The following is a 27947-nucleotide window of genomic DNA, read 5'->3' as shown; positions in this document are numbered from 1 at the left end:
CTGGATGAGGGAGCACTTCATCAGCTCTCAGAGTCTCATCACACGGCCTGGTAATACAGCCCTGTGAAGCCAGAGCTGCCACTACAGTGGGGAATGGTTTACTGCGGAGCGGAGATAAGATGGCAAGAGCTGTCAGGTAAGGTACAGCTCCAATCCCACTGTACACACAGCCGATTACCCCTATCACAGCCATCCATACACCCGCCCCTGGTAAACGGGGAACACAGTTCTACGGTGAAGTAAACGGGTCAGGCAGACCTTTATTCCTCATGTTACTTGTGCAGATAAAAAAAAAAGAAAAAAATTAAATCAAGAGTCAAATCAGGAAAATCAATGTACCTTTGTAACAACAAAAACATTTTTGCTCTCCACACAAGTGTAATAACTCTTAATTTAATAATTTATTCTTTCATTACTGTCCATTAGCAGAGCGACTGTGTTACTGAATCATTTGATTCACTTTGCCAAAGAAGAGAATCTGTTTTTACATCAATTAAACATCTATTTAGGTGAATCATTGTACAAATGCAGCACTGGAATCCGAGGCCATACTTCACAATGCCGAAATTGACGATGAATGGCCTCAGTACACTTCACTTCACACACGAATTGGCATAAATTAGCTACCGTGACCTTTTCCAGAACAATGGTCTTCCAGGCACAAAATAATTTCATACGTAATTTGTGTCCAATAACACAGACTAAAACCTATTTTGCTGGAAAGGAATTGGCAAGAAAAAAAATCTGTGACTGACTGACATGGTGGAAAATGACCATCCTGGTGTGAGCCCTGCCGCACTGCAGAGCTAAAGACCGTACAGCACTGTATGTCAGGGGCGTGATGCCACATCTGCTTATGGGTAAATTAAAACAATGATCCCTTTCTCTCCCTGTCAGGCATCACTAACCCCCCACTGAGGTTCTCAAATTTTCCCGGCAATTTGTTCCACATTAACCGAGTCACTTACAAGTCGAGAGAGAGAGAGAGAGCGGGGGGTGGGGGGATGGAGAAAAAGAGAGAGAGAGGAAGAGAGATGTGGGCATGTGCTAAGGGAGGGTAGGGAATAAGACTCTTCACGCTGGAATGAGGAACAGGGAGAAGCCTCACGGACACACAGACACAAACACACAAAGACACACGTGCGCACGCACACACACCTTTTGTCCCTGGCATAGTGCATAGGCATCAAGACCCCCCCTTGTCCCTCCCCTCCCAAATCCTGTGACAGGTTGTACAACAAAAGGTTTATGTTTATTACTGTGATTATCTGCGTGATTATCACTGCTAAGCGCCCCAGCGTGTGTCTGTGGGGGACGCATTACAAACCACATAACCCAGGTCTTTAAACACTGACATACAGACGCAGGAGAGTGAAGGACTAGCTCTTTATGGTAGTCATGCATGGAAACATTTGGTGAGATGAACAGAGAAAGAGAGAAAGAACAACAGAGATAGAAGTGAGAGACTTTGTGCCTTTTTGAGTCTTCTTCCTTTTGAACTGGGTCAGGGGTAAGGGGGGCTCCGGTCTCCAGATCGGATCAGACAGAATCACTTCATTAATACTGATACACATCTGACCTGTATCAACTGTGTTTGCGCACCATATCCTGAGATCCTGAGATCTGGCCTTTTGGAAAACTAGTCAGGGCTAGATATAGGCTGATCTCTATACTGGTCCATTCCTCTGAGCCACAGTTCAGAGAGAACGACACAATTACTCTGTATTCCCCCAACCTGTCTGGAGTCCCAGACACATACACACTCCACAGTCCAGCAAAAAGAGCCAAAATCATATCCCAATATGAACCCATCTCCTTGATTTGTCTAAGGCAAATACGATTTTGCAAAGTCAGAATGAGGTTGTTCCTGTTTTTCTCCCCCTGATGACCCCTGGAGGATTGGCAGGCTTTATCTGAAATTGCTTTCCCCTCAGACCTGTCAGGCGGGAGCCTCCCTATGCAGAATGCCCTTCTTCAAGGTCATTTCCAAGGTCATTTCCGGTAGAGCCCCCATCGCCCCTGTACCCCGACTCACCAGTGCGTCACCTGTGCAGCACGCTCGCTGAAGCTAGGACCTCTGGAGAGACAGACAGACATGTGGTGGTGTGGAGCCAATCAGGGCCCTCTCAGCAGCAGTCAAAGGAGATGTTCTGCTTGGCGCTGTAACAATGGCTGTCCGTCACAGAGACGCGGTTATGTGTCACTCTAATTGGAAACATATTTGTGCGAGGGGCAGCCGGTGTGGCAGACTGACAGGCACTCTCAACCCCTGCGTCAGGTTTATCCTACGGAGAAGACAGGGCTGAAAATAAATCAGTTACTGGCAGGATATTTACGGCCGTGCTTCCTGCGAGAAATGTGGGGGGGGGGGGGGTAGAGATTTGAAATCACATTAGGGTTATTAAAACTGATAGACAAATGTCCCATTTAAATCAGGTTCTCGGAGCTCCGTGAAGGTGAACCGGGGGAACTGAATCGCTCCTTTCAGAGAGAAAACGCGCGCGTGGTGCACAAGCTTGCACGGACACACGCACGCCCGCGTCTGCCTTGGGCTCGCTCTCGCAGGTTAAGGTCTTGGCCACGGGTTCCACATCCTGGCTTGTGTAATGGAAGCTCGTTTGCAGACTTCAGGGAGACGATTAGCATGCAGATCACGGCAGCCATTGAGGACTGATCAGCCATCGGCACAGTCATCAAAGCACCTCCAGCGTTTCTGAGCCAGTGCTCAGAGTGAATGGGGATAAAGCTAAACGCCACACAATGCAATCAACAGCAGCATGCTGAAAAGCTCTACAAGATGCAACAAAGGCTCTCTTAAGCAACACCAAAAAAAAAATGTTTTTTTTTTTTTTTTCCCCTCCACAAGTCTCAGTAGCCTGCCTGACAACATCTCCCCACTGAGCATCTACATCACAAGGCTGCGTGTGGAGCACGTTTCACTTTGGGGCCGAAGCCACTGCTGTAGTTCTTCGTTCCTCTTTCTGTATTAATCCTAAAAGAGGTCTGAGAAAAAAATCATATTAGATTTCCAGGCCACGGCTTTCACCAGTTTGTTCTTTAATCATATAAATGTTTAACGGAGAGTTTGCTTTTTTTTGGCTCAAGATGGAGCACAATAACCGCAGTTGTTGAAATGTACATCTGAGCCCACCACTCAAGTCAGAAAGCATCGGTCGATATTCCTTTAAGAGACATCTGATGACTTAGGATTTGGCAAAGTCCATACCTGGTACTCTGACAAAAGGCTACTGGCCCATAACATTTCATTCCTTCTCTGGAATGGCGAACAGACTCTGTCTGAGAATAATGCTCGACACATTATAATCATGTTGCAAAAGCAGACTTAAATGGTGTCTTCTAATTTAAATTTTGAAGAACGGATTGCTCTGATTTTTGACATCACCGACAGAACTTAGCACATTTAGCCTATATCTTCTGACACATCAAGCTGACATGGATCCATACGTCAGACACATCAAAATCCAGGGTATAGAAAGATGAGAGAAGCAATTATGTGTGTTTGCAGTTATGTTTTTATGTATTAACAACCGAGCAGTAGAGTCTGCAATAGCTTTCCAGAACTATGAACATCATCCTGTCATCTTCCCACTGGCCCAAATCACGTACACACTGTACAAAAGAAACCGGGCAAAACAACATATACATTATTGATAGTTAAGTGCATCTACATGTATATTTGCCTGTTAATTATACAGAAAATTCCTGGACTATAATCTTGGGAATTCAGTGTGCCATACACAACGATGCCATCAAAGAGTTATAAAAACAGAGAATGTTCTTCAGTAGTTTTCTGTAATGCAGCAGTCCAGAGGCATGAATCTGACACAAACCAAGCAATTAAAGCATACTTATTTTGACCCATTTTATGGTAGCTGTAATCAAAAAACTTTTTCTGATGAATATGAATGCCCTTGAGGTTCACCAAACCTCAGGCCCAGATTCAATCTAACCACAATATCTCAAATTTATGCACATTTTAATGTTTTTTTTTCCCCCCATTACTTGCACAACATTTTTCAGAATTTTCAGACTTCCAAACTTTGTTCTACTTGTAAGACATAACAAAAGAGCAGCAAATTTGTAAAAAGGTACACACTAGATTGGTAGACCCTTGGGGAGACAGTGAAGGAGGGGGACTATGAAAAAGGAGGAGATTTCTGCACATGACTTAGCACTTGTTAGCTCACTTTAGCAGCTCAGTGGGACTGGTGGCTTTGCAGAGCAGCAGGATAATTGAAAGGATGGCCGGAGAATGAACCAGGCAGCAGTGGGACCCACTGGGTAATTGACTGGACTAGTTATTTCATATCATCCTAGATTTGCTCCCAATTTTGTGGTCTCCCTTTTCTTAAAGGTTAGAACTTTGATCTTTCGTGGTACAAAAACGTTTAGGCCTTTTTACTATCAATTCAGAGACTGGGAGATGATATAAGGGAATACTCAACATTCAACTTCAGAACACAGGTACTTGTAAATATCCCATATCCATAGCTGCGTGTACAAACACACATACACACAGGATGTGCGTGTGCACACACATGCACAAATGCACAGGCACTGAGGGAGAAATGTTGTCTTTAAAGCCTTTGACTTTGATTCTGTCAGAAGTCCAGTGTTAAACCCTGGATTGCCTGCCTACTTGCTTGAATCGACAAACAAAGGGACATTGCAGGCCTAAGAGGACAACATTCATGCACAGAATCCCTGAACAAACTCAGTGTCCCTAGCACGTATTCAGCTCCCATTAATCAGCACAGCCTGAAGAGAACTGCAGCAAGCAGAAACAGAGGATATGGCAAGTATGTACAGAGAGGCCACCTGGTGTTTGTGAATTCTTAACCACACCTTCTTCGGAATAGACATCCAGAGGCATATTTATTAACAAAACCATTACCGTATTTTTTCACTGACAGAACAACCCCCGAGGGGAATGGAAATGACACTGATCATTAATGGAGCTCGTTACATACAGTTGCTTCTGTTAGCTTGTCTCTCACATACGCGCACATGTGCACTCGTGCACACGCGCGCACACACACACACACACACACACACGTTTTCAAGGACCACTCTAGCAGTCCAAAAATATAGCTTCTCCCCCTCCACATTCTACAGAAAAACTTGAAGCCCTTCTCTTGTTTACTGTTATTATTAGTCTCATTCACAAAAACACACTAACCCACTAAACCAACAGAATGCAACAGAGCTGCCCCTGGCAGTATCTATAGTAGCTGTATATACATATATATATATATAGAACACCACCCTGACCATGATCTTACACTTTTGATGGCAGCAAGTTTGGGGATGTTTTTCCTCTACAGCCAGCAGGTGCCAATACCACCTCTACGAGGCCAGACTAAATGGTGCTCTTCGAGGGCAGTAGCCATTGCAGACACTGGAAACAAGGCCAGATCCATAAATTATTTACCCAGTTAATGAAGGTATCAGCAAAAAAGTGAGTCCTGAGAGAAAGTTTGGACTGTATTTAGGTGATTTAACAGTGTGAGACATAGCATTGACATAGCATACCAGCTTTTTTTTTTTTTTTTAATAAATTTTTTTCAGATTTTTCCCTTTTTCTCCCAATTTGGTAGCCAATTGTACCTCGTCTGATTCAATTGGAGGTAGTCGTATTAGATGTACCGCCCGTACCCCGTCCCTCGGCGGCCCGAATGAGAGCGACACGCCTTCTTCAAGCCGTCTCGTCTCGTGCGCGTTGCCGTGATTCCGAGCCAATTATTGCTGCCCCACGTGAGCCGGCCAAACTTGGCTTTTGGCAGGACCGAGAATCGAACCCCAGTCCCCGGTGTGCAACTGCATCAAACTGCAACCACAAGTCTGCTGCGTCTTAGCCTGTTGCGCCACCACGGCTCCTTAGCATACCAGCTTTGATCATGATACTGAAGTGGTTAAATAGGAGAAAAGCAATCAGAACTTCTAGAACTACAGTTTTTAATTACTGAAAGGATACAAGTTTGAGCTTGAAAGGGTGTAATTATTTTCAGGGTGTGCCACAGGTAATGCCAATAATTTTTTTCCTACAAAATAATTCATACAAATAAAAATGTATACAGCTTAACCTACATTAAAAACAAAGACTGTGTAAACTCAGTGGTATTTCTAGATTCTTTGCCAGAGAAACTGCCAAAATATTTTGCTAACGTACAGAATTACCTCCTACTGTATTAGAAATAGCAAATGGTACAATAAAGTAACATAAAAGGCTATGTACATGGTTATGGTCTTAGTGCAGTAAATGTTGTCTGTTGTCTGGAAGAATGCTTGGCTTTAGCTGCATGTGAGTAAGCACTGTATGTCGCCTATCTGTGCAATTACTCAGTCTAATGTTAAACTGATATAATCTGTCAGCATTCTGCATTGCCTCGCCTGCTGCTAAGTACACAGGTGCTGCTGTGAATACAAAGGTGAACTTGTATTAGCAGAGACACGCAAGTAATCCTTTAGTCAAACAGCTCTTTCAGCCATAACTGTAAACAGGAGTGGTGATGCGGAATAGTGTTTAGGAAACTAAGCTTACAAGCTAAAGGTTGCATGTTTATGTCAGGAGCGGAATCGGTGATCTTGTGCCCTTGAGCATGGTGCTTACTCTGGTTTGCTTCAGTGAAGGTGTAATAATAGAGACCATGTCAAAAATAACTTTTGAAAAACTGTCTGGTAGGCAAATAAATAATAAACACTTAACCACCTAGGAGAAGAGTCACCTCAATCATGCACAAAATTGTATCAAATTAAAAGGGCGGGTGCCCTTCTGGGTTAACATTGCCTGTAATCACAAATTCAAGCGGCAGGAAGTACACTAGCATGATTGACTGGAGGGAAAATATAACCCGTGACCTTTGATTTCAATTTAAGCAACCCCACAGCGCTTTAGTGAGTACAGAGAAATGGATTCTCACACGAATAAAATAGACTTTTAGTTTTCAATGAAAAAGGATGCAAACAGACAGATGGGGATTACAGACACAGTGTTTGTGTTGTGCATTTAATCGCATGATAAAGCGATAATTTAGCGCTCCTGTGATTCCACACGGAGCCTCTCACTCCCTCCTCATGCCTCACAATAACCAGTCTGAAACATAATAAAGGAGATAACTGAATAACAGCTACTACCTTTCTCTATTAAGACAGGAAAGACAGGCAGCATATAGCTTAGTGGAGCATTACAGGGGCCTGGAAGGTTGGTGGTTTAAGCCCTGGTGTAACCATGATAAGATCTGTGTAGCTGTTGGGCCCCGGAGTGACTGTCCCCTGTTTAGTCTAACCAACTAAGTTGCTTTGGATAAAAGCATCAGCTAAATAAACAGGGATATAATGGAAGAATCTCCTGGAATGCTGGGATGTGGCAATACATAGGGCCCACAGGTTGTTTTTTTATTTATTTTTTAATACAGTAGTTTTACACCTATATTCTGAATCCATAGTGCAGTCTATTTCAGTATGCACATTCTACAATGGTAGGACCTGAAAGTGTGTACATCTACGAGAGATGAGGACACACGACAAGAATAACTTACCCTTATCCTCCGCATCGCAGCTACAATCTCCATGCGGCTGTTGGGCCTTGGCACATCCAGGCTGCCCACATACTGCAAAACACCCAACACAACAGTCATGCACAATAATTACCCCATTGATATACAGCAGAGGAGTACAGCAAACAACTCAGCACAGCAGGAAAAGCAGCCAGGAGTCAAAACGCGCACTGCAGACCAAGCGACAGCATTACCAAACGTCACACATCCCAAATAATGCCGTATCCGGTCCACACGCTATCCAGCATTGTCACTGTTCAATTACAGTCCTCATAATTTGTGATAATTAACTTTCCTTCACATCACATAACACAGCAAGTCATTTAAACAGAAAATGGCACATGTTCCGCACTAATCTCAACAAGCTCAATCAAAAACACATTAATAAGCAAACACTGTATGTCCCTCATTAAGAACTCGGTGATTCAGCACACAGTAACATTAGCTACCTCAGACACTGTCATCATGCTCAAATGGATCTGGAATAGGGATAGTTGTAGATATTTGAATCCCCTCTTAACACCTTCAATGCATATACATATGTTTGTGTGTGCCCTTTACATAAGCTTGGTGTATGTGTCAACATCAAACACCATATTGATATCCATAAGGAATATACTGCATTTGGCAGGATGTGAGGTTATACCTTACATGTTAAACACTATAATATACTCTAATATCGCAGCAGCAGTTTTGCCACATAATGAAACATGAAATTTCATTTAGCAAAATTGCCTGTATTTTGATGTTGCATGGATGCTTCATTAATAAGTTATACTGTGGGTCCCCTTTTTTCAAAAAATGATCTATCAAAAGGAATATGACTAGCCTAATGTTCTGGTACATCCTTAAACTTAAAGCTTTCCAGCTTGCCAGGAGAAAACAACATGAGCTGGAGTACAGAAAATGTAATTTCATTTACATGTCAATCTTTTGGCTTCCAGTGTTACAAACATTAACTTCTTTACAGTGTACTGTAGAGACAGGGATAGCCAAGCATAATCTTAGTTGTTTCATGTGCATCGGAGGTCATTTGACATATGTTAGCCAAATACCTTTCACACTTACAGCTGGTGCCAGTTGGGTCAAAGTGATCATACTCAAGTTAAATGAATTGAATGTGAATGTGGAGAATTAATTCGATTTCCAATACTGAAGAAGTGCAATCTGTAGTCGAGTTTTCGATTATTTTTTACAATAAGAAATTGCGATAAAGTATCTGTAAATAGGCTAGTATCCTATGCAGTAAATGTCCAGTGTTAAATAAACTCTGAGAGAGTAGCTAACTGTTAGTCGAACTCTGGACATTTTACTGTAATGTAATAATGTGTAAATTACCACTTCGGCCTGCAATCTGTTCAAGCTGGAGAAGAAATATAGGTACAATGGATGTACATTTTTGTTCTTTAAAGAAGAAATGTATTTGGGAACAAATAAGTACCTTTACACGCTGAAAAAATAGCAAATTATGTATTGCTGGGATTGGGTACAATTGTATGTAGGCTACATATTGTAAATGACACCACCCCACTGACCAGAATTTGTACCTTTTTAGGCACTTTGTGTATCCTGAATGTATAAACAGTCCTTAGATGACAACTAGCATATATTATCTTTTTTTCCGAATGTGCAGCCTACGTCGAAAAGACCGCGTGGTGAGCCGATCTTCAAATCACGTTTCATATTCTTACTTGCAAATGTAACATGTTATTTTTTTTGGTTTTTTAAAATCTACCTGTGGAATATATTATTTCTAAAATTGTTTAAATGGTGAAAGTTCGCCAACTCTTTTGGCCTCAGATTATTTTCAGTAACATATACATAATGATAACTCTCCCGGGAGTTCAGGACCATGGGGAATACTTTGATTTCACACTGAAATGAGATATACTTTACTGCAGCCAATAACATTGAAATCAATATGTCACCTTTGCTTGGAAACTGATCCCGTGTTGGTATGCTTCCTCGTTGTGTAGAGGAACCCGCGAATCCCCCACGTCGTCCACCAGGTTGTATCTGTTTCGTACTGGCATTTTTGAATGATCTCCAAATTGGACTTGAGTCCATGCGGCACTGGCAACCCGTGAAAACCAATATTTCCAGGAAGAAATGTACCACCGCGGGGTAGCCTACGGTATATGAATATCAGCCCGATGCAAATAACTTTAACGCAGATAGCGACTCCAAAGCGTGACAGTCCATTGTTGCCATGCATCCAGAAAGAGCGCACATAGCGTGCAGGAACCCAACTACAAAAGACCGATTTAGGCGCCTCTTTTTATTATTCCCGAGATCCCGCAGGAATCGTTTTGTGTTCCGTGTGTCGCACAGGGTGCTGTGCCTGCAGCAAACTCCGAGTTCCACACTATTTCCTTCCGTGGAGCCGTCCAGTGGACGCTGAATGCATCATGAAACCAATCTTGCACTTGCTAGATTCAATACTAACAGCCCCTGAATACCCGTGTTGCGTCAGGTCTGGTGTTGCCTCAATACCCCGATTGGCACGAGCTTCCTAGTGTTTTTGAATGTAAGTAGCGTAGCTCATTAGCGCCACTCTCGCTTACCGAGTGCTTCCCGATTGGAGCAAAGTTACATCACATGATATTGATAATACTGGGAAAATTGCTGCATTCAGTCAGGAAGCCGTTTTCCCAGTTAAACAGGTTATTGTTCGAACGTGCTCAACACACAGTAATTTATGGTCAATAATTACAACGGAATAGGACCAATCGTGCGTAATATTTTGGCAATATAAACAGTATGTATTGCGTCATTACATGAGGCTTATGTAGAATGCAGCGATATAAACAATAATTTATATGTATTATATCTAACGACAGTAGTTTGTAAGATGCATTTGTGTATGGCTTAGTGTGCTTAATTAAATGATAGTGAGTACCATTTAAATATTAAGCAACAGTTTTGCTTTACTGATTCAATTTTCTTTGAATAACTGTAAATTGCAACGTGAAATGTTTTCATTTGGTTTAAATGAAACATGCAATATGAAATTCATCGTACTGTAGTACCCAACTGCAACTTCTGAATACATAACCCGTAGGCTATGTTCATCTGTGTTCATTATAATAACACCTCATCCAGTACTTATAAAAATATGTTTAACAATATTAGTTTATAAGTTAAAAATATAAGTTATGTAGTTTGGACATTCTTCAAATTACATAACATATTCATTAAATAAGTTTGAATTACTAGCTACAGGCTGCAACAGATATATTTGAGCAACTGCCCCCTCTGTTGGCCATATCTATGTTAATGCTACTGCCATCTTTTTCTCCCCAGTCCAACTGAACATGCATTTGCCTTATACCATTTAATGTTCATTGTACACCGCTGTGAGATTGTCTAAATTAAGTGGTTTTAAAATAATAATAATAATAATAATAATAATAATAATAACAATAACAGTGAATAATAAGAATACTTATTGTTGTTGTCATCATTGTTATTATTAATGTTATTGTTTTGCTATACCTGTCATATTGTTGTCATTACCAATTTAATGCGCTCCCTGTGGGACAGTTTATATAGCCATTTATGAATATTCTTGTCAAAATTGTATGCTTAATATAGAATGTGTTAAGAGAATAATCATATTAGTTTGCAGGATTAACATGATGTGTCGTGCCTCACATAAAACTTATGATAAAAGATTTGCATCCATTTCACTTTCACGTTCATGGTAAGATGAAACAGGCTGAAGCACAGTTTGTGGGATTTCAGGACGATGTCATAGTGCACCTTTTGGTCTAGCGGCTAAGATGCTTGACTGGGACATGGGAGGTTGTTGGTTCAAGCCTCAATGTAGCCACAATACCTTCAGTGCAGCAGTTGCGCCCCTGAGCAAGGCACTTAACCCCACATTGCTCCTCCTTGATCCCCGGTTAGTGCGGTCAACACTTTAGATAAAAGTGTCAGCTAAATAACTGGAATGTAATTTGCACTTTGTGGGATAACAGGAAGATGTCATAGTGCAGTACCTTAGACTTACAGTGCATCTGATAATGCATAATACAAATAATTAGCATTTGAGAGGGTGGAAATAAAAATGTTATGCACATCAGAAAGAACAAACATTTCTATTTAAGATTTAATTCAGATGAATACATAACCAAGCCCCAACACATACATGTAGCACACAGTATTGTTTGGCATTAAGAGCTGTAACAGAAGAATGCATTCATGGCTCCAGGAGTAGAGTGCTTGACAAGTTTGCTGAAGAAAATGGAAGAAGCTATTATTCCACATACTTTTACTGAAGCACTATCACTGAATTACATGTGCAGCATATGGCATGCTTGCCAGCAATAATATACCAAATATTTTATACAGCTAGAGGTAGTGGTTCTTCTTAGGAAACAATCATGTTCTGCCCGTGTCCTATAATCCAATGCTATTTAGGCTTCAATTTGAAAGTTTGACTTTATAAAATATTTTGAAGTCTCCCCAAAAGTGTGTTGAGGTAACTGCATGTAATATATAGACTATAGTAGCCTTTAATAAAACATTTGAAGTATGTGCATGGTTTAATAAAGTATTCATGTTGGTGGTTCTAATCAGCTATGTATTCCAAAGCAGTCTTGAGCCCCTAATGACTTTATGAATTTTAAATTATTGATATTGAAAACTTACGTAATTGAGTTGGCGAAGTAGCTGTCATATATTTCTATGGAATGTAAAAGTCAAAACATACTGGACTCATTACGTGTTAAATGGATGTGAGAAGCATCTCATCTGTAAATGAACGCGTTTTGCAAACGCAACGTTTTGCAGAACTTGAGCTATCTGATACCTCAGAGGCTTCCGTCGGTTGCGTTGTCAACAGGACCAAAACACAAGCACGGCATTTTCAAGACGTCCGCACTCTAAACGGTGTTGTGGACACTTCGACGGGCGTTGTGTGCATGTTCACGTCTGCTGAACAAGTCTTCCAGTTCTACCGGCATGTGCTGTCATAATGTTAGCTACGTTATACCCATTTAAAAGTTGATACTTAGCTACGTACAGGTTCCTGCTGCGATATTAGCTAGACAGAAATCAGGGGAACTAATAAACTTTAAGATAACAAATTAGCTTCTTAGATGGCTAGTTAGCAAGCTAAATGAGCTATTTCTTATGTCAGTTAGCTAGCTAGCCGTTTTAGCCACATAGCTCGCTTATGGATTCAATGCAAGAAACATGCATAACTGGCCAGCTTTCACATCGGGACATTCGGTATCGGTATGGATGTGATTGACTGATGCTTTATTCGTATACAACGTGTGGAATTGAGGTGCAATGGCTAAATGGATGCAATTTCGCATCGGTTTCTTTTACTTTTGTTTAGCTCGCAAACGTTTGTTAACAGTGGTATGTATGATCGTGCACTTCTAGCTAGTGCACCCCGCTGAAATGGAAGTCTCGTGCCTAGCTAAATGCTTAGAGCTAACAATTGCTAGCTAGCTAAGTAGCAAAGCTAACGTTCGTAGCGAATCAAAACTGGGCAGCTGACATGTTTTAAACTGAATTAACTATGTTACCAGTTGCCAGCTTAGCAAGTTGGGGTTGGGCAATGGGCTGTGTCCTTAATGAATATTTAACCCTTTAGTGTGTAAGTTCAAAAACAGTGGCCACACAGCGTGAGTTTTTTTTTGTGTGCAGCTACTGTTAGATCACACTAGCTTTTGCACTGTAGAAGTAACTAACTAACTAACTAACGTTACATACTTTATTAACTAACGTTAACTAGCTATCAAGCTACTTCAACCATCAATTGCAACAAATTGGCGCATTGCACAGCGCTATTCGCTAGTGAGCCTCGCTCTTGATTGCCATAATGAGTGACCACTATGTGAAAGTTAAGGTCCAGTTGGAGCAGATTAAGTCGGCGGATGAAGAGGGCAAAAAGGAGGCAGCTGCAGAGGAGGAGGTAGTGCTGTCACCCTCGCCTGGATCTGCCTCTGCCTCTCCAGTTGCTACTACTGTTGGAGGGCGACGAGATGCTGTCAGGACCTCTGTGGCCAACAGACGCAGGAGTAAAAGTAGGGGCAAAAAGGAGTCTCCGAACGGTACATGTAGCTCGAGCATCAAACAGGAGGCCTCCAAACCAGTACAGGAAACGATCGAAACCACTGCGGGGAAAATGATCAACCGCAACAGTAGCGAGCGAATGCTTCAAATCAAAGGAACTGGCAAAGTGCTGCAAGGGAAAACGGAAACAAATGGTGTTGTGGTCCCTAACCATCGATCGAAAGACCAGCACACAAAAGAAGACGGTAATAAACTTACTAAGAAGAGGAAACTAGTGACAGTGGACACTTCCAAAGCGAAGACGTCACTCGAGGCTCTGAAAGTCAGCATCAGACAGCTCAAGTGGAAAGAGGTATGGAAACAGGTTCCAGTGCAGGCGGAACACCTCCCCACAAGGCAGATGCTATCATTAAAATTGTTTACTTTTTAATACTACACAGCCCATGCAAACGCGTACTGTTTTGACACTGAGGTAATCCAGTAACTAACTATTATGACACTTAAGTGGACACATGGTAATCGATACTCACAGTCAATGTTTGATTGACAGCCCCTTGGCTAAATATCCAATGCAAGGCCCAGCGACTTTCAACCCTGACACCTGAAACTGTCAGATTAATTGTGGAATAGATGGAATAGAGTTGCAGCCAGGTATTGCTTTCAGTTGGTCTAAAATAATGCATACTCCTACTACATTACTAAGAAACTCATTGATATTGTGTAAACGACGAGAGCCGTTTGCCATCTGTTTGTCTTGGGATACGTAATCTACAGTTATCTATGCACTGTTAGATATACATGCGACCGTCTATCATATTCAATTGTAATATAAACTGTACTCCTGTGACTTATCTGGTTTCTTCTTCAAAAGGGTAATATGGAAGTAAATTCATTGTATTATTTAAACCTTGTACTCAAATTGAAAGGTAATTTAAATCTGCCCCCTTTCACATACTCTTGCTGCAGTGCTATACTATTCTTTCTCCTGCTTAGCCGTGCCACACAACCATAGTTTCAATTTGCAGTAATCATATTTACTGTATATAATTTAATAATAACCTTCTTGTAATGTATCAGCAAAACTTTTGTCGCAGTGTGTGCAACACTTATATTTCTTTATATTATGGAGATGACTACTTCAGCACATAGTAATAATAAAAATAATACTAATCATAATAATAATACGATGGTAAAGCATTGTTTTCAGTCAGGGTAAAGCAGAGAGAGGGTCCGAAATGGTTCTGTTAGGGAACCCACCCTCCAACTGCACAGGAGGGTTTTATATGGGCTGTCTGAGTCAGCCATTGTATGGACTATGTCACATGACCTCCCAATAAAATAAACATTTCAAAATTATACAATAAAATGGCAACACAACCTGTATTATTGTACGTTTATTTTAAGTGCACTAGTGTGATACACATATGGAACTGCATTCCTTATAATTAAGAGAACCGAAATGAAAAATTTAAAACATTGTTTGTAAAAAGGACTAACTGTGGTCATTGGCAAAATTATTGAGTTACCAATGCTACACGTTCATGTGTGAATTGAAGTGGGTCAATTTACGGGTCAATTTACCAATGACAGCTGAGGAATTTTGTTGTAATCATCTCGGTTGTGTCAGTGATGCAGCTATCCATACTATGAACTAAATCCATCCGTTAAGAATCAGACGATTCATTGTCTGCCTGCTGCCATTTTATTGATGGGGCTAAAGGCCAGTTTATATTTTTTTTTGTAAAAAAATAAATAAAATTAATAAACATTTCACTGCAATTGCAAATATAATTCTACTTCTCTGAAGTATAGAGCTGAATGCCAAAAAATTAGCTTCACTGTTTAAAACATTTCCACATCATTCAGAAGTATAACAAAGTGCTTGCCGGTGTTTAGTTAATCAGTGTGGTACCTGCTGTACCGCTCACTCTAGAGTTAGCAAATTAGTGGTTTGATACGGCACCATTTGCACATGTAAAGCGCCTGCCAGCTGACTTTAAGCATATGGCACATCCGTACGGTGGGAAATAACGAGGTGTAATCTGGGATAATCCAATAGACCTATATGCCCACTTTGAGGGAAGGGGAGGGGAGCGATTCAACACGCAGGAAGAGTATGTGCACTTTACATTTTCACCTCAGGATTTCCTGATTGGATCAGACAGTGGATCGTGCTCTGTTAACAGTGAAGAAGAAGTGCAGTTTTTCAGCCGTCATATCCTTTCTTTATTTTCACTTAATTAGGAACATTTTAGTGACCTTTTGGTGATGTATATAGTTCTTTATAGTTTTTTTTTCTTTTTTTCTTGCAGAAATCAGTAGAAATTACACTTGCTCATGTATATGTATTCATAAAAATGTGAATGCAAATGAAATAATGTTCATGTTTATATCATAATTATTTGTACTTTGTTGTTTTTACTATTCAACCTCCCAAATATAATGGAATTAATTTTTTTGGAGTGGTTTGGTTGTGAACTTGTAAGATATATCCCAGAAGAGGATTTAAACTGATGGCAAAAGCCCAAGAGACCTCCACACCCCTGGTAGTTGCACCTTTCAAATCACTAAACAGAACACGGGGAAGTGGCTGTTTTCACCAGAAATGAACGTTCAATGGTAGTTTTTCCTCCTGAGGAATGTGAGTTATGATTATAGTTGCTTATTGGCTATCCCAGACACTAAAACACTTTGATTGATGTGAATTGTACCAATATTTATAGGAAAAACGACAAATGACTGCACAGTGTCCGTAACGTTGTGTTCGGAAGGCCATGTTAGCTCACGATGGTCTGAACTCCTATTCACAATGTTTGAACATCACCTGAAGCGCAACTACTGCAGTTTTGCACTGTTATAAGCCCTGCCGTATAAGCCTGCCCGGTTCAAACATAGCAACAGCTTCCCCACCACACTGTCATAGGGGAGCACCATTACCATGTCACTGTATGCTGAAATGGATCGCATGTGTGACTCGTGCCAAGTTTTTATGAAAAGTGTTTAATGTTTCAAGTCTGTGTTTGGTATAGAACATGCAGTTTGTTAAAAAAATTAACTAGAGCAAGCGCTTCATTGATCTATGGCTGACCCATTTATTGGATGGTTTGTCTCTGTGTAAGACAGCCATTTTAGAAAATGATTAGTTATAACAATGTAAAATTGTAAGCTTTTCAGGCATGTCATGATTGACATTAAAGTGAACATAGGATTATGTCTGTTCCTTCCAGACATTTCTATTCCCCCTTTCTTGGCAGTTTTATGTCAAGTTCCTGTTTACACGGACCACACCACAACTTAAATTGCCTTATTTAGTTGCCCTTTTACCAGGTAAGTTACTGAAGGGTAAATCTCTGAATCTGTTTAGATAGAAATACTAAGACATGTGGCATGCAATACGCAGTGTACATTGGCAAGAAATACAGCGAGATAAAAACGGTAAACACCGCATGGCATTAAAATACATGCTATCAAATGGAGTACTTTGCAAATATCAACTACACAGTCAGACAGGCGAGTGATCAGTGGGAGACAAAGGACCTGGTGCACATATTCATCCATGTTAAGGAAGCTGGAGGTGCTTTTACACAAGTTCCGCCCACTGTGATGTATGAGGGGTGACATTGGATACAGTAGTTCAGTGGCCTCCTGTACAGGTGAGCCATGCAATGGAAAATGGCATTTTAATCCGGTGTGTAATCGGCAGAAAGATTTTTCCAGTGCGTAACCACTAAGTGTACATTCTTGTTTGTGTGTCATCAATAAACAGTTAATTTTCCAGGATACAGGATTTGCATGTAGACCATAGCCTCGTCATAACTTGGCAACAGCAGAAATTAAGCATATTATGTACTATTGCTTGGTCATGTTTATATAAATATATTAATTGAGGCTAGTTTAAAAGTTAAAGCTGTATAGCTGTTCCAGGGACTGCATAAATTCATTGGTAATTGAGACTAGATCAGTTGAAATTTATATGGCCAGATTGGATCGCATTGGATTGGAGCACATGCAGTTGGGTGGGTCAGTGGTAACCATAGAGTGACATATGAACAGTCAGTTCCTTGAGAGACTCTTGCAGAGTAAATGCGTTTCAGTAACATTGGCCTGTTTTCATTTATTTATTTATTAATTTTTACATGACCAATGTAAAAATATGTTTTCCAAACCATCTGGCATCACATACTGTAGGACCTTCCCCAGCAAAGACTTGAAATTCACTCTACACATCATGCAACTACTGCTCCAAATTCTATGAATTTTTGAGTGGTTCAATGGAATTTAATGTTTCAATGTTGCTGTGGACTCGTATCGTATATAATTTTCTGATATTTTTTTCTTATGGAATATGTGTTATACTGCAGTATCATACATTTTCATTGAGTCTGTATGTTGAGAATGAGTAGTTGTTGGAATGCCATGTCTCTGTGCAGTTGAATTGAAGGGTGCGTAGTTCTTCATAGCAGGCACCTGCCACCCATGCACCTGGATGGGCATAAGCGGTTATACATTGCAGCTGTAGTCCACCATTCATAGTGCTCCGCTGTGTACTTGCACGCTCCTTTTTAAGAGATGTGGTTCTCCGCGACTTTGGCCTTCTCACGGCACCCCTTTCAGGCTCACTCTGGGATAGGGTTCTGATGTGGAGTGAGGCCGCTGTTTCGCTCAAAATAAACTAGTCTCGTCAGAGACATACTGCATGCCTTTGCAAAACTCCCCCCGTAATAATGCTGTCAGAATTCTCCCTGAGGCCTGTCTCACACCATCAGCTTCATTGTTATGTAGCCAATCTCCTGTAAGGACATTGAAAATGGTTAAAAACTGGATAAATAAATAAGTTCTTATGTGTCAGCGTTAACCCCTGGCCCTCCCTTTCTGTGTAGTTTCCCACAGGTCGACGTGCGGCCTGTGATATATACTGGCACGGGGTGTCTTTCCACGACAATGAGAACATCGTGTCGGGCCAGGTCAACAAGTTCCCAGGTACAGTCCAGGTTTTCCGTGGGCTTGGTTGTTTTCTCATTTAGTGCTGTGCAGTGAATAATTTGGCCAAATATGACATAAAAAAAAAAAAAAAAAAAAAAAAACATGGCATCATAAAAAGCATGACTGAACAGTTTAATATTTTCCTTGAGTATTCCTGTTAGTGGTGAATGCTTACTTCAACTTTCACATTTTATATTTTCCTTGAGTATTCCTGTTAGTGGTGAATGCTTACTTCAACTTTCACAGAGCAGATAATGTGAAAGGGAGGTGTGTCTAAACAGAATTCATCATGAAGTCTTGCTGTAATTTCTGCCGTATGATGGAACAGCATGAACCAATCAATATTCATAGATTGTTTGTGCTGTACCAGGGCCAGCTGTTCTGTTCAGAAGTAATCAGGATGATGCATTCTGTTTGGGTACACCCACTCCTGTCACTTTCCAAAACATGGGACTTTTAATTTATGACGCAAGAATGGGTCTCCCAACAGAATTTTTTTTTCAAAAATGGAATGAAGTTATTAATGGTATCGCATCACAGTTGAAAGGTAATGGTATTTATTTTCTCAAATCTTTTAAAGTGGCACTGCACTGATGCTGCTGACACTTGGAAGTGAAGTGAAGTGAAGTGAAGTGAAATGAAACTGAATGTAGAAATGCAGCCCGTATGGCACAACCCACAGGGTAGTACATATTCAAACCCATGTTCGGTTCCCCCTGGAGGTTCTATTCCCAGCAGTGACAGCTCTTACACACAGAATATGTGCACAGACTGCTCTCTTAAAGAGAAAATGCAGCCTGTGTTATGACCTGTTATAAGCTTTTGTTTGCTGTTTTGTATGCGTGACTATCTTCGTTTGCCCTAGATTGGAAATTCCGCTTCTGGTTCTTTCCTTTGAAAGGGCTTAGGTTTAGTATTGGAGGTAGACTAGCACTGCAAACCCAGGCATTAACATATTTTTGTTTGACCTGCAACTCTCATTTAGCCCTTTTGATTTGTTTACTGATAGCATTTTGCGTCTGACCGTTGTCTCGTCTTTTTCTACTCGCACTCTCATCTAGCCCCTTTTGTTTTGTTTGCTGATCGGATTTTGGCCCTCACTTCATCCTTTAAGACTCTGATTCCTGCCCTGCCCTTTTTGGTTTGTTTGCCCCAGTGTATAACTCGGCCCTGTTGGCCCACCCTGACTTTGCTTTGCCCTTTATTTACGTTATTGCATCATTCAGGACACTGTTTGTTATTTTGGTTTATTATTTGTTATTATTATCCTGTATAGTTTTTGAGAGCGAGCCTGGGAGGAGATCTGATCTCTGTTGGGGGTTGGCTACACGCCCGCTTTGAGCCCGGTAAACCTTCAAAGGATTTTCATTCTTGTGGTCTTATGAAATGCAAGTTCCCCATTTTTTCCCCCGAAGTGAAGTTCCTGTAGTATGATAAGCAAAAACATGTAAACAAGGGTTGGACAGCAATTCCAAGAAAATTTGGTAGAAAGACTAGAACTATTGTTTTGAAATTAAGTTCAAGATCAAGGAAGTTTGTCACTTAGGTCTAGATTTAGTGGTTGCAGTAGTATCCTCTGAAAATAATAACTCACCGTCAAGCTTCAGATTATATCCAAAAAAGTTTTCTCTTTCCATAGTGACCTTAGTCTTTTAAGCCCACACTACCTGGAAAAATGGCTTTCTGTGTTATAGATATAACTATTGTGTGTTTAGTTGCAATCAATTGTTATGTACAGTTCTTGTACATATTCAGCACATGTGAAGGCTGCTGTATTAAGCTGTAGTCAGAACATCTTAAAAATGTAACTCTACAGTCTGCGTGCCTAGGCTAATCGAGTTCATGACAGAAATCAGCATGTGCTCAGTAACCGAATGGTTGTTCTGAAGTACAAGTGCCAATTAAATGAAATGAATGGAATATATTTAAATGTAGATGCATATTAAAGTCTTAGAATCCTTTTTAGTTTTAGTCAAGAAGACATCTATCAAATATCCCATTTGTTTTAGCTGACTAAATTCATCACCAATTTAGTTGCATTTTAGTCATGAAAATGTAAGTCACATTCCCAAGCACCAAGTATGTATAGCTCTACCTTTTTCCTCTTGAGTGCCAAGTTGTGTATGCACTGTAATTTTAGTTTCATCATATTTTTATAAATGATCAAATTAAATGAGCTATTCTCATCATCTTGGTTCATTATATTTGTCATGCATTGTAATCTGATCCTCGCTGAATTATCTGAGCACTTTAATGAGCTCTCTGAGAGGGCAGGAGGATCTTATTGTCCTGCACTTTTTTTGGGACTTAATTTCTCCTAACATATAATAAAGGCATAATTACAGGCAGCCCGTAATATCAGTTTTGATTTATTAAGCCCAGCATAGTCCGTGAGCTTGTCCTGCCTTCATGCCTTCATTACAAGCAGTTATTTAATCAAAAACGAAATTGAAATGTAAAAAAAAAAAAGCAAATTACAGATATTACCAGAATGACATGTTTACTCATCATGCAGGGGTTAACATTGCGGCTAACAGCCTGAGAATCTAAAAGTTATCTTTGTTAAAGTAATCTGTAGATGACGTGTTTCTCCTCTCCGTTATCCAGGGATGATCGAGATGCTTCGCAAAATCAACCTGAGTCGAGCGGTGAGGACCATGCAGGAGCTGTTCCCCGACGAGTACAACTTCTACCCCCGCTCCTGGATCCTGCCGGAGGAGTACCAGCTGTTCGCCGCGCAGGTACGCTGCGCTAACTCCACCGCGGTGCGCTGGTTTAGACAGGCGCGTGATTTAGCCGGCACGCTAGTGTACGTATCCTCACGCTCATTCCTGACATCGCTGCTCGCAAACCGAAGACGCACCTCTTCAACCAGCGCCTCTCCCTGTCCCTCCCTACCTCCCTGTAAACCTTCATTGTTGTCTTTCTGTGATTTACTTGTGTATCAGGATGTTTAGTTTGGCTAGGTAAGCAGCGTTTGGCTGGCTAGGTAAGGGGTTTGTTCATACATTTGCGTGTTGCGGTATTACGGTTAAAAAGAATTAAATAAATAAATAAATAAATAAATGGATCAAATAGGCCCTGGTCCTTATCTTTGTTCTGCAGGTAGCAGTTGGAATTGTACTTCCCTCTAGGGTCTTTCAGTGCACTTATCCCTGGTTATGGGTATGCACTTTGCTCTGTTGTACGTCGCTCTGGATAAGAGCGTCTGCCAAATGCCATTAATGTAATGTAATGTAATGTAATGTAACTACTCTGCAGGCCTCTGTGGTGAGATTATTGCCAGGGAGCAGTGGTTCTTCCCCCATGTTATTTAATTTCCAGAAAAACCAGCCTAACCTACTCTCAACTAGCGCTACCACACTAGCATTAGATGAAAAGTTGTTGAAGACTTGACACACTCCTCATCTCAGTGTCTTTTTGGTCACGCCTCATTAACACAAGTGAGTTTGATTTTATTTACTGCAGCACACTGGAGTGAGCTCATATTTTTTTGGTCTCATGGTGCCATGGACCAGACTAAGTTCAGGGTTTTCTGGCTCAAACAGAGGCTTAGGTGGTGCCAAAGCACAGCCTCACTGTCATCATGACTAACTTAATTTCTTATCTTCACAGATTTGTGTCATTTGCTTATCTTCACTGTTCTTGCAGGCAGTACTGCTACATTGCCTAAAGTATTGCTTGTGTATCTTGGCCTGTAAAGGCCCTATTCCTTGCCTGACGCCTGACGTGTTGCCAGCAGGCCTTTGCCTTGTGCTGTCAATTACCACATGTTGTTTCTTTGAAAGTTGAAAGATGGTTTTATTAACTGAATAAGAATATGATTTGATATTATTTGGAATATGGTTAAAGGCCATGTTACACACGGAATTGTACGCCCCTTCATCCATGTACATATATACTTGATATATGATATATGACATATGATATATTGCCGAGTTTCACCTACTACTATGAAATTATAATGGCTACAAGTATTCCAAAACAGCTGCCCAGTGCTTGGAACAGTGGGTTTGGCTTCCGTTGCTATACCGACTCTGATCTGCGCCGCAACCACTCTTGTGCCCGTCTAAACTAGGCATTTCTATTTTAGACGGGCACAATAGTGCAATTTTTCTTTAGGCGTCTCAAAATTGCCTGTGCAGTGTGTGGTGCACCCTACATCCTACGATGCTGGAAAAGCCCGAAAACCCTAAAAAGCGTGTCTCCAAATCTGTCACACCACTGCCCCTCAATTCACAGAATAAAAAAAAAAAAGACATAGAGTTATTTGTTTTGACCTTGATAGAACTCAGGTTGGTGTTGGCTAAGGTCAGGCGGCAGTCGCGCTGGTGAAGTCATGTAAGGGACGAATGAGCATGTCCTTTTGACGCCAGGCTAATCGCTTCTCGGGTCACGACCCACTAATGGCAAATGACATACCCAATTAGACGCTGATGTTGACCGTGTGAGGTGGAAATCCCTGCTACCTTTCAGTCATTCTAGAATGACGCAAGGGTCAGAGTGTAATCTGCACTCTGAGCAGTTACATCCCAATGTAGCGTGACCTGCTAATCAGCTCTTACAGTAATGGCACACAAGGTTCCTAACATTGGCTTTTTCCCCCATCTTCTGTTTTTCTTCTTCTTTCTGTGGCCCTCCGTACCAGGTCAATTCAATTCAATTCAATTTCATTTGTATAGCGCTTTTGACAACGGGCCTTTGTCGCAAAGCGGCTTTACAGAATTAGAAACCGGGCCCCAAGAGTACGCCTAGGGCTACAGTGGCGAGGAAAAACTCCCTGGAAACAGGAAGAAACCTTGAGCAGAACCTGACTCAGTAGGGGAACCCATCTGCCGCTGGTTGACACCGGTTTGTAGAAACAATAGTTTTAAACAGAAAACCAGATTAAATAAAAGTTCATAAATGTCCAATAACTTGAAGCACAGATGGCAGGAACACCAATGGGTGGCACTGTCAGGCAAGGGGACAGGCTTGGTGCTACAGCTGAATCAGCTGTGGCAGGAGGGAGTTGTGCGGCTGGTCTTGGGCTCCAGGCCAGCAGGGGGTGCACAGGAAAGTTGGGCTAGCGCTCCGGGCAGCTGCCCAGAGCGGGGAGAAGAGGAACATTGTTAGGGGGTCCAGATAGTAATTGGTCAATCACAGCAGGAGAGAGAGGTACCTGCGTGCGATAAGGAGAACCATGAAAGAATGTTCATGAAAGATGTTAGTCATGTGGAAAAAAAATGGCTGCTGATATTCCGTTGTAAAATGGTGCATACTAGTTATCCCACTCCGTTCACCTGTGATCTTGCATAATTTCAGCATTAAAAGTGAACGTCAGATTTATTATGTGGTTTGTGCCTCGCCTCTATCACCATGGCTGGAAGTGGGCTGAATACATATAACCGTATTATACGTGTTCGTGTGTGTCTGTATGTGCTTGTGCGTGTGTGCATGCATGCAATTGTGTGTGATGTATAGTCTTATCTTCAGCTTGATTTAGAGCTACATGTGGGAGCGCATTTTCTTCATTTTATTATTTCTTCAATGCTGAATAAATTAAGCTGGTTCCTGCACCTGGGAAGATATATTGATTTCACCTCATCATTCCTGGAAAAACACGATTCATCAAAGTTCTATTGGGAAAATTAATAGCATGCAATTATTATTAATAACAACAGTTGCGGAGACTAACTGATAGGAATATTAATTTAAGACTTTCTGTTCATCACTATATACAACAGGTGTGTTTATTAAAGCTACAAAAGTGATATTAAAATAAAATTCCGTTGTCAGCGGAAGATGAGGTATTTGGACAGTCACTAGGTGGCACTAGATCTCCAGGAAACTGGTGCTGGAGTATGTTCAGCGCTGAGTGATGGAGAAGAGAACGGTGGGTTTTATGTGTTGTACAATATATGGCTTGGAATAATAAATGTCAAGTGAGTAGGAAAACGGTCCCGCAGAGCCATTCACAAATGGCTGATCTATGTGCGTCCAATGATAAAGGTGAATCATTTGCAATGTATGAAGCACCACATACCATATTAGGTTGTTTGTCAAATATCCTGCAGGGGGCAGTATTTAAGTGTAATATTTTTCTGGACTACAGAACAATATGAAAAGTCATGGAATTATATATTTCGGAGCAAATAAAGGTAATTTTCAAAGGAAAGTCAATTTGTGCCATTAATTATATTGATATTTTGAGCAGTGTCGAACCATATTAAAGTGAAGCCATATAGCTTATTGAATTCTTCACAGAGCTCTTACGGCCAAAGTGTATAAAATGGTGGCCGTAATTGAGCTGTAGGGTAGCCTCATATGCTCATGAAAAATGCATGTGTAATGCAAAATCACATCAGCAGTGTGTGTCCGTGACTGCCGGTGTCCCTTCACAGCGACTGTCTCGTGTCCGACCTTATTGAGCTAACTTGCATCACAGGGTACTCATTCTGCTGTAGGGATGCACTTCTTTGGCCAGGACATACGACAGCCCTTCTGCACATTTCCACTTCTCTGGCCACGCTCCCACGGTGTAAATGAATGTAAAAGGCCGTGTTCAGTACGCCTCTTTCCCCACACACCGTACCCAGCGATGCGTAGGGTTGTCAATGAAACGAGCGGCACAGAGTTGCAGCGTCCCGCGTCGTGGTCGGACTCAAACAGCGGGTTTGTGCGTGAAAAAGTCAGAGATATCGAGGTGTTTGCCGTCTCCCCGCGCGAATGGGTGTCTACGCGCCATCCATCGCCACAGCTCGCTACTCTGTGAGCAAACCGCCGCCCACAGGCGTCGTGCGTGGCAGCTCACAGCGGACGGACGGGGGGGGGGGGGGGATTGTAACCGACACTGGCAGACCAGGCTCGGATCCTCCTCGAGCTGCCCGTGACCGGACCCAGCCCTCCGTGTCTCCGAGACTAATGACTGAGTTACTGCCTCTGGGACAACAAATGAGTTCACTGCAGTTCAGTGCTGTTTATTATCAGGCTAATTGATCGCAACAGCCGCACAGCTCTTGTTTGTGAAGGTAGTTAGCAGGGTGGCGGTCTCTTCGGTGACCTGCTGACTCGATGATTGGTGGGCTTTGTCTTCCGTCGATATTCATACGGTGACCGAGGGATGAAAGTGTTCACTGAATTAGGTGCCTTCTGCGTGAAACCTCTCATTTATGCACATACATTTTCCCATTTTGAAAGCTTATTTTATTATTTTATTTGAATGCTTATTATTTAATGCTCCTTAAGTTTGCAATAATGTTAAATGTTACTGTGGATTTCCTTCAAAGCTTTTTTGTGAAAGCAGGGTTTATGTGCTTTTTCACTCCTCGTAGTCTGGGGAACAATGAGACCCAGAGCTAATGCCTCCTTTCATGCCTTGAAAGGTCGCCATTCTTAAAGTGATTAATAAGAGGCGTGTTGAGTGTGAATGAAACGGTGTGCCAAATCAGCCTGATTCCTGAGGAGCCCTCATCAGCCTTGTGAAGCAATTAAGTCCCATTTTGAGAACCGAGACCTGCTTCTCTTCAGCTCTTTAGAAAAGTGATCGCGGGGACGTTGCGACCGGATGCCTGTGGTTGTTCACCCCGCAGATTCGCCTGGCGAAGGACGGCGACTCGTCCCTGAAGCCCACCTTTATCGTGAAGCCGGACGGCGGGTCCCAGGGGGACGGGATCTACCTCATCCGCGACCCCGCCGACCTGCGCCTGCTGTCCGGAGGCCACAGCAAGCACGCCGTGGTCCAGGAGTACATCCAGAGGCCCCTGCTCATCGACAAGCTCAAGTTCGACATCCGCCTGTACGTGCTCATCAAGTCCCTGCACCCGCTGGAGATCTACATCGCCAAGGAGGGCCTGTCGCGCTTCTGCACCGAGCCGTACCAGGAGCCCAGCCAGAAGAACCTCAACCAGGTCTACATGCACCTCACCAACTACTCCCTGAACGTGCAGAGCGGGAACTTCGTCCACTCGGACAGCTCCAACACGGGTAGCAAGCGCACCTTCTCCAGCATACTGCACCGCCTGGCCTCCAAGGGCGTGGACATCAAGAAGGTGTGGTCCGACATCATCTCCCTGGTCATCAAGACCGTCCTCGCCCTGGTGCCCGAGCTCAAGGTGTACTACCAGGCCGACATCCCGCCGGGCAAACCCGGCCCCACCTGCTTTCAGGTGAGTGAGCGGTCGGGCCCCTGTCCGTCACGCCCGGCGATCAGCCCAACCATAATTATGTCTGTTAATACGTTGCTTAGTGTATCAACAATCGAATCAATGTAAACGAAAGCCTTGATGAACAAATCAGTAGACAAGGTGCCCGGGACTAGCATTACTCTGTCCCGGACCACCAGACTGAGGTGTAAAAACCCAGGAGAATACCAGTTCATTATCTTTGTCCTGGATGAACACAGTTAACAAAAAAAATATGATTGGCTGAAATTACTAGTCATTTATGTTGGGTGACCTTCAGTTGGTTCTCCCTTGATTAGATAATTAGGCAGGAGTTCTCGGCTATGTGAAGCACTGATTAGCATTTTGACAGGGCAATAGAGATGGAATTTGTGAAATTCCCCTTCTTATGTAACATTAGCTCTGGCACGCTACGTGCCTGCAGTGCAACTGTCTCACTTGACGTAGCCTACACATCTGTCACTGAGGCAAAAGATACTGTATTAAAAGAAATTCCTCACAACATTAATATTTGTAATGTGCTTAATAGGAATACCCTGGCTAATGAAAGCTAGACACAAGGTGGGTATTTGTTAAGTGGTAATATTGCTACCATGTTGCAATTCTCATTGCAGACAGTCTGACCTACTTACGCATTTCTCACTATTCAGACGGGGAAAACATAGAACCGGGGTGTCCAATCCGAAAAAAGGCTAAGATCGGGCACAGGTTTTTGTTTTAGCCCCGCACTATGACGCAACATATTATTAACCGAGGTCTTGTTTGAAGAGCCTGATTAGATAATTCGTTGAATCAGGTGCCTCAGTGCCTTAGTGCGACCGAGCACAGCGTTAGATTTCAGCTGAGGTCCTGTCGGCCGCTCCCTGGACTGTACTCTGTGGTCTCCCCAAAATAGTTTTTTGTTTTCAGTGCAGTGTTCTGAAAATAGTGTGTATGTTTGGGAAGCAGAAAGACTTAGTTTGGGATGTCATTTTCTTAACAGAGAACAGCTGTATGATTCATTGTGTTATTTTGAGAAACACTGCAAACGTCTCAATTATCTTTAATGCAGTACACTGCTCAGTAAATAAAAATATGGCATAAAGGGTGTAATGGTAAAGGTTTGCAACATCACAAATGCACAAATGGTACCGACATGTTTACACGTGTGTGTTCCAGTACAAGAGTACAAACCTGGGCTACCCAACATTGGGGT

At 42.0% G+C, this 27947-nt stretch overlaps 2 protein-coding genes across 4 annotated transcripts in view; one reads left to right on the top strand and one right to left on the bottom strand.

The window, feature by feature from the left end:
* Positions 1–10079, bottom strand: part of si:dkey-34e4.1 (carboxyl-terminal PDZ ligand of neuronal nitric oxide synthase protein) — a 61703-nt gene extending 51624 nt beyond the window's left edge. For both annotated transcript variants that reach the window (XM_061215886.1, XM_061215887.1), the window contains exons 1-2: positions 9506–10079; positions 7560–7631 (exon numbers count right to left, since the gene is read on the bottom strand). In XM_061215886.1, coding sequence (XP_061071870.1) covers positions 7560–7631; positions 9506–9610 — 177 coding nt within the window. In that variant the 5' untranslated portion in view covers positions 9611–10079. The remainder of the gene's footprint in view (positions 1–7559; positions 7632–9505) is intronic.
* Positions 10080–12427: 2348 nt separating this feature from the next.
* The window catches only part of ttll11 (tubulin tyrosine ligase-like family, member 11), a 62382-nt gene continuing 46862 nt past the window's right edge, over positions 12428–27947 (top strand). For both annotated transcript variants that reach the window (XM_061262415.1, XM_061262416.1), the window contains exons 1-4: positions 12428–13959; positions 18488–18587; positions 21198–21331; positions 26162–26737. In XM_061262415.1, the coding sequence (XP_061118399.1) occupies positions 13414–13959; positions 18488–18587; positions 21198–21331; positions 26162–26737 (1356 nt within the window). In that variant the 5' untranslated portion in view covers positions 12428–13413. The remainder of the gene's footprint in view (positions 13960–18487; positions 18588–21197; positions 21332–26161; positions 26738–27947) is intronic.

This window comes from Conger conger, chromosome 12 (assembly GCF_963514075.1).
Source record: "Conger conger chromosome 12, fConCon1.1, whole genome shotgun sequence".
Classification (NCBI taxonomy): Eukaryota; Metazoa; Chordata; class Actinopteri; order Anguilliformes; family Congridae; genus Conger; species Conger conger.
This window is presented reverse-complemented; position numbering and strand designations above follow the sequence as displayed.